The 13,776-nt window shown below is 38.6% G+C and overlaps 1 protein-coding gene across 1 annotated transcript; it reads left to right on the plus strand.

Moving 5' to 3' along the window:
* Window positions 1-7,250: 7,250 nt before the first annotated feature.
* LOC115744023 (transcription factor MYB10-like) lies at window positions 7,251-8,768 on the plus strand. The gene is made up of 3 exons (XM_030679101.1): window positions 7,251-7,386; window positions 7,699-7,828; window positions 8,003-8,768. Exons 1-3 carry the CDS (start codon window positions 7,251-7,253, stop codon window positions 8,625-8,627), a joined length of 891 nt encoding a protein of 296 aa, XP_030534961.1. The 3' UTR covers window positions 8,628-8,768.
* Window positions 8,769-13,776: the final 5,008 nt, after the last annotated feature.

Genomic DNA, 13,776 nt, shown 5'->3' on the forward strand with positions numbered 1-13,776 from the left:
AAAAAGGAAAAAAATAGAAATTTAGAAGAGATAATTTTGTTAAATTGAATTGAATATAAAAGTATCTTAGCAATATGGGTTGCATTAGACTATTTTTTATATATTTTTGATCCGACCCTATGCATCCTTTTGACGGATCTACATTCCAGTAGTTCAAATTAATCAGCCCCAATGCAACGCTGACTGATCAAAGAATGATTCTTATTTCATCTTGATCTAGGACATGATTTAACGTTTTGTGTTTTTTCTATACCCTTCTGGACAGGGTTTTGGGACCGGGGTACAGGACTCGCCAGCTGTTGGTCATCTTCAGGACGAATCAATTTGATAATTGCATTAATTAAGAGGCAAGTAGGGCCTAATCCTTCGTCACCGTTGGTAAAGAATTACCAAAAAAACTTAAATTTATATACTTATATTAATTCAGTCATAAACCTTTTGATTTAACATATTTAATAAGTAAACCTTTTGACAATTTGTCAATGTAATCCATTCGATCAATTTGGCCGAAAATTGATTAGGTAGACTGAATCGTTCTATGTGGCACAATAGGCTTTGGCATGAAATTGTTTTGAATTATTCTCTTCTTTTTTTGCTATTGTCAAGGACTAGTAGGGGCTGCAAGCCACTGGTTGAGGCCCGACGACTCTTGCTAACCATCTAGGGAGGGTCTGCGAGCCCTTGTCGGACGCTAGCAAGGGTCGCGGCCCTCGCCTAATGGCCGGCGGCCATGAGCACTCGCCAACTGCTGCGAGGGTTGCGATCCTCGCTCAGATCTTGGTGAAGACCGTGAGTCGTTGCTAGCAGCGATGGGGGTCATGGCTCTCGTCCGGTGGTCGGCGAGGGTTGCGGCCCTCACCTGGTGGTCGGCCTCCCCTCGCCAACCATTAACAATAAAAAAAAAAGAAAAGAATGAAATTGAAAAAAATACGTGAACATCTGTCGTGTCATGTAGAATGCACTACGTCCACGCCATCAATTTTCGGCTCAAATTGGCTGGATGGGTTGCATTGGCAAATTTGCAAAAGGTTTATGATGAAATTACCCGGATTAAAATGTATATGATTGAATTTATACAAGTACAATAGGTTAATGATTATTTTGGTTATTTTCCCTCATCCTTTGAGACTATTAGGGATACATGCCTCATCATCATTTGGTCAGGCATTAAACGTCCAGGTTATATAATGGGACGATCATGGGTCATGTCACATTGCATAAGCACAATGGCGTACTCGCTTAGTCACAACTTGCTCTTAACTGTCATTAATTATAATTATACGAAGTGCCCATACATTTGCTAAGACTTTTATTACTTATATAAAACTGAGAGATGGATTTTTAATCATAGTAAAATCCATCCAGTAGAGTATTTAATGATACTTTGGCACATGGCCATGCTTAAATGGCCGGACGGCTCACATCTCATATCTTACACATCCAAATTTATTTTTATAGACCCTCATTTTCTTTAGTCATTGGTATGTTGAATCCAATGAATAAATTTACACGAATTAAGAAAATAGAATGATTACAAGGACTTCTGGACAATCTCTTCCTATGATTCGTCCATGACGAATTGATTAACTTGGTGATCTTTTTAATTGGCAGTATATTCGATCCAGACATTTAAATGCGAAGATAAGGGTAGCTACAATCTTTATAGTACTGAATTGGTATCCGTAAAGATGAATGTGATCAATTTCGCTTGGTCTATCAACATCCATATGGTAAGATGCCCGACCTTTAATGTTGTTTTAAGAGCGGATTCTACATTCATTCCAAAAGAACGGATTTCTTTTCCTATTAGTAAATTTCCAAGGAGTTGAAAATGTCAAAAAGATATTGGCAAGAGAAGGTATCGATCACCTAATTTTAAAGTTATTTATTGGTAACTTAGCAACATTGTTAATGAAACTACCGACTTTTTTTAAAATCTTCTACCAACTTTAAGTTATCTTTCATACCAACCCATTAAGTTTTTCAAGTCCTTATGTGAAGGGGGACATTACATCATTCCACATTTCTTATCCACAATAAATTTTGTTAACTTCATGTCAAATGTGATGTATTTGACCAATAACGCAAACTTTCTAAATTCGATGTCTTTACATTTGTCGATTTGTTATGATGTATTCTTTTTCCATGTACGGGTTACACTTAACATTGATTAGGATGTGCATAAAAAGTTAGGTTTGCATGCATTCAATACACGTGAGTCCATTCCATCTTAATTACTAGATGATGCGTAAAAAATACGTGAGCGTCGGTTGTGTCATGTAGAACGCATTGCGTTCATGCCTACATGGGATTCACAACATTTAATGGCTGAGAACCACTTGAGGGCGGCGGCCACCTCCAGCCTCCCTAAGGTCCATCTCCAAGGTGTGATCCGGTCATTTTGCTCTCGTCCTCAAACTCCTGCCGAAAGACAGCCACCCAAAATTTGTCCCTCTTCTTTGAGGCCACTCTTGAATGAATTCGTCCAAATCATATGAAGACTAGAGTCTGTAAACTGCTGGTGGCCACGTTTTAAATTTCGATTGACATTGCCATCACCAAACACCGACGGCATAGCAACCGCTCCAGGACATTATCAAATGTGATCGCCAAATTATGACAAAACAAAACCACCGTCGCCACCACCACCGTTACGATACTGTTCAGGGAAAATGACACGTTGCAGTGGAGATTGAAAATGAGAAGGTGGGAAGGAAACGACTGAAAGTAAGAGCTTTCCGCTTTATATTAAGTCCACATTCACCTTATTATATGAATCGCCTACGCCTTATTGCCGTAATAAACTTTAGGTATGCTGGCTCACTCCATTAAATATTGCAAACACTAGGTATTAATTCTTCGAGGACAGATAAGATATTTTGTTGACCTGAAAATCTTATTATTTAGTTGTAATTTAAATAAGTAGAATTCTTCCACAAGTTTAGCCATGCGGACATTTATTATTTCTTTGTTAGACTAAATACTCACCGGTTTTCTTATTTTTGGGACATAGGCTCGGCCGTGTGACTTTTTGGTTCATTAGTCATTTCTACCAACATTGATATGGGTAGTTATATATAGCTTCATAAATTAGCTAACTATCCAAATCAACAATGATAAGCGTGGGCTTTGTAAGCAAAAAGTTAACTCAGCCTGTACAGTATATAACAAGTCATATATAGTGCATTTGTTTCACGAAAAACTCCATGCTAAAGAAAAATGCTTTTCGGGAAATCATTTTTCAAGAAAATGATTATTTTTCCTTTATTTGGTGATATGTGGCCGAAAATATTTTTTGAAATTTAGATCTCGTTTGAAAAATGATTTTAATCTCATGACTTTATCTCTGGCAAAAAGAAATTTGAATTTTCAAGTTATTTTTTATTTTTCTTCTACCTCACCTATCATTTGGCCACGGTGGTGTTCGGCTTCACTCGAGACTAGCGAGGCTCGACCCCGCTTGATACTCGCACGGCCGAGCCTCACTGGGCAAGCTCGACCTTGCCAAGCCTCGTTGGCCTTGGGTAAGGTCGCCGATGATGTCAAGCCTTTCAAGCCTGCGCCTATGGCCGATCACCGACCATTGTCGAGGCCTAGCGATAGGCCGAGGGAAACGAAAAAAAAACAAACAAACAAAAATAAAAAGAGAAAATAAAATATTAAAATAAAAAATTTAAAAAATTCGAGAGGAGCAATTCCGAAAAGTATTTTCACCTCTTCAAATTGGGAAATTCACCAGAAAGTGTTTTTGGTTGACTTGTGATTTTCGACGATCTAAACAGGTGAAAGTTTGGAAAACGAATTCCTTGAAACCATTTCACTCAAACAAACTCAACCTTAGTATGCATGTCTTAGTAAGTTTGGCAAACCATGTAACAAAGGGACTTATGAGTATATTAAGTAGCATTCCAAGGAGACAGACTTATTACATGACTCTTGATCTATCTCTTAAAAGACTTGTAAATATAATTAGCATTTCAAGGAGATAGACTTTTAAAAATACGAATAGTTAGGATGCATTTACAGAACATTATCTACACATCGGAATACGAACATACTTTTGATAAATCCATCTAGTTATGAATCTACAATAAAAGCTCTTGATTCTTGCACCAGTTTTGAGAAGTTGAACGGACATCGATATCAACATGGAATATCGACATCGACGGCTTTTTGTAATCGGCAATATTTATGAATTTGGTTCAATTGCTAACAATTTACCACATCTGATATAAGAAGAATAGAAAGCTTCATGATGATAGTTTTCTTGTTTCCAGTCGTGGCATTATGTCCCGGGCCAGATGTGATGATTTGTGCAAGGCTTGGCAGCCTTCAAACCAGTAATTTGTTTAGTTCAATCTCAGGTTGGCAAATCTGTGGTAACTAGAGAGTCTTGACTTTGAGTTACTGTATTTCTTGACTTTATATTTTAATCCTTTCTGTCATTTGCAGCAAGATTCTCCTGCTTTCTTTATTTCTGTCACTTGCTTGTTGTCTTGCAACATGTAGTTCCATCGAAGCGTTTAGCTAATTATTATTCGACAAGGAGGAGGATTTTAAACAGTTCATACTAAGGAATGTGGGAAATACACTTGGTTTAATTAGGTTTAGCGTGTCCTAAGGGTTTATTCTCTCAATGATTGACAAGTCGATGATAGTTAGTGCCAACCACAGAATCGTGTCTTTCCTTTTCTAATCACGCGCAGCATATGATATGCTATTCAATAATATTGTCTGAACTCCAAGCAAAGTATTTTTCAACTATTCGCAGGATGAACACATGATGCGCGATGAAATTCTTTCGTCCACAAATCTCTGGAATTCCCGCATCTTCTTCTCATTCCCATTTGAACCCAACTCTCTCGATTTGGTGAGTATGAATGGCACATTGTTAATAATTAGGTTTGAGTTGGTCTGCTGTCCATAATTTAATATAGGTGTTGGGAGATATTCCCTTGCAGTTTGTTGTTATGAATACATTATAGGGAAAAGAGGATACCCAAATAGAAAACATAATTTCAGTGTCTAGGCACTCAATCATAAAGAATACAAAATCTTTGACAAATTGCATAGCCAAATCGGAAAATTTTATGTACATTTTTACATCTCTATTCATTCCGTGGAAAATGAGATGAATTCTAAGGCAATAAAAAATTGTTGCTTCTCTTTATGGTTATGATGGGGTTTTGCCTCTGACCCCCAAAAAAAAAAAAAAATGATGGGGTTTTGCCAACTCTGCTAACTGAGTCCATAATGTCTTTTCCAACTATTACGAATAGAAGATATGAGGGACAATGTTGGGGTGTGGTTTATGCCCTTTATCGATAGGAAGACACGAATGTCTCCGATAGCATTTATAGTTTGAACTCGTATATTATTGGTAGTTTGGACTTAGGCCCATGAATAATTATTATTATATATAATCTCTTCTCTTGTAATTGAGAGTTGTAATAAAGATGTATGAAATGCTAATTATAGTGGAATCTTCTGCTGAATATAATCCTAACTTATGAGTGAACCGGGATAAACCTTGCGTCTCGATTTTTCTTTTTCGTCTTTACTCTCTATTTCGTTGTGTTTGTGTGCTTGATTCTAATAGTTAGTAAGGCTACTAATTAGGTAAACACTCTACTTAATCAAAGCAGCAAAACTTCGATTGGCGTTAGAGCTGTAAATCATTTGTTGATCGCTATTAAGGAATCCTTTTAGAAAAACTAAATGTGCACAAGTGAAAACATATTGGGTAAGCCCATTTAATAGATCACGTGTCTGGCGGGCAAGAACAATTATGGTGTTGGAACTATATAAAAACTTTTTTTCGGCACATTCTAGTAGGCAAAATTGGTGTTTGGTGCAAAGGTTTAGAGTTATATTGACAGAATTTTGAGACTGAATTAAAAGTCCTACAATAAATTTAAGATTGAATTTTTCATTTTTCCTAATGAAAGGAGTTAAACCAATAATAACTCGTGCCAAGCTTTCTTTAAGGGAAGCCAACATCGCATTCTTAGCCTGGTCGACTTTGAATTCCCGTACTACGTATATCCATGTTGTGAAAAAGACAACCTTGAACGTAACAATAATATTTTGCTGATGCTAACTCACCGGTGAAATCCTCTTTGGAGTTTCCATCGTGAAACAAGAAGAAAGAGATAATATAAGTCCAATTTGACAAGTGTCCAAGAGCTTTTATATGAGAAGGACAACATATTGTCATTTTCGAAATATCTTCTGAGGTATATTCTAAACAATTAAACCGATCATCTAGCTACCATGCCATGCTCACCTTGTAAGAGATATTTCATCTACTTTGTAGTTGATATTTTCCCTAACTCATGACCTTAGCTATTTTTATATTGTTACCACCAATATGAAAGCGTGAACGAATCAAAACGAAGCGACCAAGAAAGTAAAAACTGCACAAATAAAACCTAAACACGAGGGATTTATGGGATTCGCTATTACAACTAGAGAGATCGATTGAATTGGTCTACCATACTAGGTGCATGTGAAATTATAATCATTCAGTCATGCTCATTCATAAGGAGGAGTTTTATCGCAAGCTAAATTCTTTTGGATAACGATTCTCGATGCTCTTGTCTCTAGCAGGTTTCAAATATGTTAAGCACACTCACTACATTCCAGAGACCAAACTCAACATCACATTTACATGCAAAAACGCACTAGCCCTTCTTTGACATCAACATAAGACTTCAACTTCAATAATACAAAGAAGTCTTGCGAAAAACTAATGTCCTTTTTTGGCATTACCCCCACCAATCTTACTTCACTTGCTTAACCAGTACTTCGAGCAATCGTTCACTAATAAATCTTTTATATACAAATCCATGTAGTTTTGAACAGTGAAAAGACGATCTTAAACTACACAGAAGACAAAAGAGAGGGTGAAACCTTACGGTCATCGTCATGATCAGCAAGGTAAAAAAAGTTGAGAGGTAACATTGACATTTTGATGGAGGACTGATGTTGAAGGGCAATGTATTTTTAAATTTCCGAACACAGAAGAAGACAAGCCCATTATTGTATGGGCGCTTCCATTTTTATTAAGAGGAGACTTGCAACAACTCCCTCTGCTTTAAATATCACTTGCCCTCATGCTCGGACTCTGCCCGCACCGCCCCTCCGATTCCAAAGGAACACTGCAAAAAACTCATCTCTCTCTCAAAGTTTTTGTCAACGTCCGAGAGTCTCATTGACTCTCAAAACTATCTTCCTGAGAGCATAGCGTTATGGCATTGAAGTCATCAGAAAGGCCAAAACCCAAGCACAGGAAGGGCTTGTGGTCACCTGACGAAGACGAGAGGCTCAGGAACTATGTCCTCAAGCATGGCCACGGCTGCTGGAGCTCTGTCCCCATTAACACCGGTAAGTTCTCGTGGTATTCTTTTTTATCAAAAATTGTATGAACATTAAATTCTGGTGTCCAATGTATGACTAGGCATGTTCGACAAAGCTTGTAACGTCATTGCATTGCCTTATAAAAGATTTGGAAAGCCATCCACTAGTCATAGCTAGTTGGATATACGGAGTATGCATTGTTCGAGGAAAAAGAGTGTTTTTCGTTTTCAACGACTAGGTCAACCAGATGGTTTTTCCATTTTAATCACTCTTTCTAGGCTTTACCTGTGCATGCAATCTGTATATATGTGGTTCGTGATAGTATATTTGAATGTGCAGGCTTGCAGAGGAATGGCAAGAGCTGCAGATTAAGGTGGATCAATTACTTGAGGCCTGGCCTAAAGAGAGGCATGTTCACTGTGGAAGAAGAGGAGAATATTTTGTCCCTCCATCGTTTGATAGGCAACAAGTAAGCGCAACAGCTTAATGACCTAAACAGTTTATGAGAGCTTAAGTCTTAAACCAGTGTATAATCACATTTACTCACCAAGATACTAAGCAAGCTTTTAGCAAGTTCTTAATTTTTATTTGACGGGGTGAGTGAGTAGTTATGAAGGAACATGTTTGTTTTTCCGTGGGTTAGGTGGTCCCAGATAGCAAAGCATTTGCCGGGAAGGACCGATAATGAGATAAAGAATCACTGGCATTCTTATCTTAAGAAGAAGGTTGCAAATAAGACTGAATCATCGTCATCATCAGAAGCCCACCATCATGCCCAAAGTCAATGTACCAATTCCGACAATGCGGAATCTTCGCCTTCTCCAGATCAAATCCCTACAAACCAAAACCCATCAGTTGATGCACCATCGCAGGAACAAAAGGAAAAGACGCCATTTGACTTTTCGAGAGACGGTCCACGCAGCTTCTTGCCCAAGATTTTCTTCGCCGAGTGGCTGAATCAAGATGAACAAGGTAACAACTTTCCGAACTACGGCGACGCTTTCGATGATCGTTCACATCTTCAGGACCCTCTTGTGCATGATTTATGCACAAGTGACTTTGCAAATTCTTATGGTGGTGAATATGCTGGTAATGGGCTAAGTAATGGGTCTGCTGGTGCAAGCGGGAGCGACATGTATAGTTCACAGTTGGGGTTGGAGATGGACCAGGTTCCGGGCGTTGGGTATTACTTGGATTATTTCTCTGGGGATGATATTTGTAGTCAGTTCGAATTGGGCAGTGATGTAAATGTGATGATGTACACATAAGGGGGTTCGATCTTTCAATCTTTTTAAAATCTTAAGCATCAGTTGGATTCTTAAAATGTACCAATGTAACTCGTATCGTCGTTCTGCTATCTTCGTCCTTAGCAGAATTATATTGGTGTACAAAGATACGTTTTATTTCCTGTGCAGGTAAAGTTCAATAATATGGGGGGAGGTCACATTACGTTGCCTATTTGTATAACTTACTAATGCTTTGAATATGCTAACTATTACATAAAGTTGCCAACCTAAATAAGAGTAACCATTACCAACTTTTGCTAGCTACCAAAATTCATTCAAGTTACTTACCAACGTTTAATTATTCTTTCGTATCATCAACCTTTTTTATCAAGTTATCGACTCTTTATTGTTTTGATTAGCAAACCCTTTAGCTTATAACACTTCTTAGAGATACATTACAACTTCAATTGGTGCAATTCACGGCCTTTTCTCCTCTTAAATTGCCACATAGTACTGGGTTTGCCGATTCTCTCATTTGAGTTACTAATACTTATTTGTATTACAAAAAATAGTTTGTGACTCATGGGGACAAAAGATAGATGGTCCTATAAGCAAAGGTGGATAAGTTCATTTAAGATTTTGACATATCCAAGGCGTTCCCTAAGAACGAGCGGAAAAAGAGAATCGACGAAATGTTGGTACTTAATTCCAATGAGAATCGATAATCCAAAATTTGCTGACAATTTAATTGAAAAAAGTCGTAAGTTGCTCATATAAAGATAAGAAATTCACACGAGAGTTGAAAATTTGAAGCGCTTTATATAACAACTAAGAAAATAAGAAAAGTGGATTATCTGAAAACAATAAAAAAGTAATTACCGATAAAATCAAGCTGCCGCAATCTTATTTCCTAAGAATTATTTTTTAGACTTATCAACTCTTTCAGATTTCTACCGAAATAAGGGGACAAATCTACTTTTCCTTGCGACAATAAGTAGAAGAATCGACCCGTTTCCTAACATTGATTTTGTAAGCCCACTTGCACCGTGTGGATTTCTTACCTTCCCGTAAAGTTGCTAAAGTACATGTCTTATCATCTTCTAGCCCTTTAATTTATGTAGCCATTGCTTCTCTCCACAAAGGATTTTTAATAGCTTTAGTATATTTCATAGGCTCAATATTAGAATCAACAGCAGCTAAAAAAGAAATGTGAGGCTCAGTAAATTGTTCATAAGAAATAAACTTCTCGATGATTGTACCTAAAGATATCGATGGAGTGGGTTGAGGAGTTGGGGTCTTCGTTTGGACCATATGGTACATATAACCTCACAGATGAGCCGGCAGTCTTTTCTATCGTGCATGGCGAATTGGGACCGAAATTTGGTCATCTAGCAACTCACTAGGTTGCTCTTCAACTTGGACCATATTATCACAATTTTGCATTGCTATCTGCCCAGTTTCTTCACAAACTTGGCTTGGAACCCTTTATTCCTCCCCCTCAAGTTGATTCCACCTCTCATCAATAGGACTTGGCGCACAAGCTGGTGTCAAAAGAGGAAAGAGTCTTGATCCCCATTTGTAGGTTTATGAGCAAATGAGAAATTCTCTTCATAGAAAACAACATCACGAGATACTAATAATTCTTTTGTTTCCAAATCGACAACCTTCCCACCCTTCGTGCCATATGGATATCCCAAAAATACACATTTTCTTGCCCTTTCTTCAAATTTATCTCTGCCCTTTGACAGCTTGTGAGCATAGCACAGTGCCCTGAAAACTAGCAAATGACTATAATCCGGGAGTTTCCCAAACAAAGTTTGAAAGGAGTTTTTTCAGATAACAACGTAGTTGGAATATAATTGATCAAATAAGTAGCCGTTAATATGCATTCACCCCAAAAACGAATTAGGGGTGAATGCATATTAATGGCTATTCGCTTGAAAACGTAGTGCCCATGCTACGTTGAGGATGTGTCGGTGTTTTTTTTCAACTCTTCCATTCTGTTGTGGCGTGTAGGGACATGATGTCCGATGCATAACTCCACTTTTGGGAAAAAAAAAAATCTTTCATGGAATTAGAAAGAAATTCACGGCCATTGTCACTTTGCACCATTTTAACTACTCAACCAAATTGGATTTTTACCATATGATAAAAATTAGCAAAGACTCTGTACGTCTCTGATTTTTCCTTCATCAAATATTCTCATACTGCCCGACTATAATCATCAACGATGGTTAAAAAATAATGTGCCTTGGAGAGAGATCATGTTTGATATGGCCCCCAAATGTTACAATGCAACAAATTAAAATATCCACCGGCTTTATTATTACTTAAAGGAAATGAGAAACGAGTTTGTTTTGCACAACAACAAACATTACACAAATCAGCCCCTTCTTTATTTATTTCAATACCAGTGATGAAATTCAAAGCTTGCCGTGATGGATGCCCCAATCTTTGATGCCGGATGTCAATATTCTTTCCCTCGACCGCCGGAAAAGCCGAATGAGTGTCCATACGTCCAAGATAATAAACCCCTTCTCGAAGATTAACCACTCCAATCGATCTCTTTGAGGATAGGTCTTGTATGACACATCGAGAAGAGAAGACCGTTCTTGAGCAATTCATATCCGAACTCAACTTTCCGACAAAAATAAGATTGCACTTAAAGTTTGGGACATATAGAATATCAAGCAAAATAAAATTAGGGCTTAAATAAATACCACCTCTCTTGAGGGCGTGAGTAACTTTTCCACCAAGAGTTCGTATAAGATATCCATCCGTGATATTTCTCGATCGGTTTAGGAGGAGAAGCTTCCCTATCATATGTTCAGAGGCGCCACTATCGATAATCCAATTTGTGGAAACATCATTGGGCCAATAGACCTTACCGGTGAGTTGATCATTCGAAGTGGGCAGTTTCATCGCTGCAAGTAGACTAACCAAATGTTGATATTGATCATTGCTAATTGTTATTGTTGTTGTTGTTGTTGTTGTCTGAGTCCCCTTTGGACCTCCTCGACAAGTATCGGAATGTATAGCCAGTATGGAAGGATTTCCTTTGCGTGCCTTTCCACCTTGCCTTGGCCACCAATTAGGAGGATATCCAATCAACTCCCAGCAATGACTCTGCTTGTGCCCAACCTTCCCACAGTGGTCACATTTCAGTTTTCCGAACAGTACTTTCCTCGGGCCTACTCTTCCAACCGAGAAAGCAGCACCCTCGATCTTCTCTTCCCTCCCCCGGACAATTGATCGTTGGTGCTTCTCCTGCGTGATCATAAAATAAACCTTGTCGAGGGATAGGAATGTCCCGAGATTGAGAATTTGAGAGCGAATATTCCCATAGGTCTCAGCATTATGACACATAAGAAACTGGTGGATCTTCTCCACCTCCTCCTTCTTTTCGTACATCGTGGTTGCAACATAGGTACATTCTGGGACGTCATTATAGTCATCAAGTTCATCCCATAAGACTTTCAGTTTGGTGTAATATTCCACCACCGAGAGTCCTCCTTGCTCTAGGAGCCCAATTTCGGTTTTGATCTCGTGTATGCAAGGTCCGTTACCTTGGGCGAATCTCTCCTTCAACTTGTCCCACATTACCTTTGCTTCTTCTGCATATACCACGCTTCCTTGTAGATTCTTGTGGATGGAATTGAAAATCCATGAAATTATAATGGAATTACAAATGTCCCATGCATTAATTTCGGGTGCTCATGAATTTGGCTTCTCTAGCAATCCATCAATAAACCCAACTTTATTTTTCGCCCGCAATGCGCGTCTTGTTGCCTTTGACCATGTTGCATAGTTATTGCCTTCGACCATGTTGCATAGTTATCCCAGGTCAGCACGCATGAAACAAGTATACTTCCAGGATTGTCGGTGGTGTTGAGATAATATGGTGAGGAAGGGTCCATCACCTTCTTTGTAGATGCTTCCGGAGACATATTGTAAACAATGCGGGTCGAATTGTCTGGTGTGTTTAAGTTCTCTAGCTCTGATACCATGCGAGAAGTGTAATTTTCTTGTATTGCTCAACGTAGAGTACATATACTTATACAACATATTGCTTAAGAAAAAAGGGAAAGAGAAAATTTTCCAAGTATCTCTAACTAATTACAAAAGATATGCTAGATAATATGCTAACAAAAATAAAAGTTGCAAAATAGAATGTAATCCTTAGCAAATCTTCCGCAATACTATCGGTCGTCGCTCGGGGCAACGAGCTTCCATTGCCCACTCAGATCTGGAAGTTTCAAATTTGGACTAGTGGCATTGCCAATGCGTCCAAGCGGAGCAACCCTTTCGTCTAGGCTTGCCAGGTCTGTGGACGAGCTGCCTCGCGAGTCATGGACGAGGCAAGATCTGGACAGGCAAAGAGTAGAATGACCGCTAGTGACGCCAGAAGGGCTGACTTGGCTTGGACGCGCAAGACGTGGCGCTTGCGATTCCGCCGGTGGTAATGTTGATGCGAGGTGCTCCATCGGTGGCAACGCTTGGAGGGCTCTGAACAGAGGTAGAGGAATTGAGAAGGGGAAAAAGTCTGAATTTTACCTTCTTTACTTTATACCGCATCATCTCCTCATATTGTATTGTGGATACATGTCAATGTACGAGTGGATATGAACGGGAATAACACATGCCACATCAGTTAATGATTGATATCTAACCAGAATCAATTGTTTCGTTTCTATTTGTTTCATGAAAAATAACTTCCAAACTTTTTTTTCCGAATTTTTGGCATTTGGTATGCGAAAAAATAAGCTAATCAGCAAAAACATTTTCCATCCATACAAAAAAAAAACCTTCAAAAGTGGGGAAACTATTTTCATTTTTTCAAAAAAAGGAAAGCATTTTCCCTCTCTTTCCTCCCTCAAATCCTTCACATTTCTTTTCCTTTTAACTATTCTTTTTATAATAAAGTATTTAAAAATTGAAATTTTTAATAATTTTCACTTATTCCTATTTCTTTTCCTATTTGTTCTTATCTTTCTTCTTTTGCCAATCGCTGGCGACAGCGACAGCCCAAGCTTGGCCTCGCTCAAGGTCGACGATCTTCGGCTCACCGGATCTAGCAAGGCGAGGTCGAGCTTGAGGTCACCTAGCCATATCTGATGAGGCAAAGCTCGGCCTTGCCCGAGGCTGGGGAGGTGAGGCCGAGCTCGAGGTCTGTACTCTCCTTGCCGAATTT

This window comes from Rhodamnia argentea, chromosome 7 (assembly GCF_020921035.1).
Source record: "Rhodamnia argentea isolate NSW1041297 chromosome 7, ASM2092103v1, whole genome shotgun sequence".
Lineage (NCBI taxonomy): Eukaryota > Viridiplantae > Streptophyta > Magnoliopsida > Myrtales > Myrtaceae > Rhodamnia > Rhodamnia argentea.

Coding starts and splice junctions, on each gene's coding strand:
- LOC115744023 (XM_030679101.1), top strand. CDS start 7,251: ATGGCATTGAAGTCATCAGAAAGGCCAAAACCCAAGCACAGGAAGGGC. Junction 7,387..7,698: donor CTCTGTCCCCATTAACACCG/GTAAGTTCTCGT, acceptor TTGAATGTGCAG/GCTTGCAGAGGAATGGCAAG. Junction 7,829..8,002: donor CATCGTTTGATAGGCAACAA/GTAAGCGCAACA, acceptor TCCGTGGGTTAG/GTGGTCCCAGATAGCAAAGC.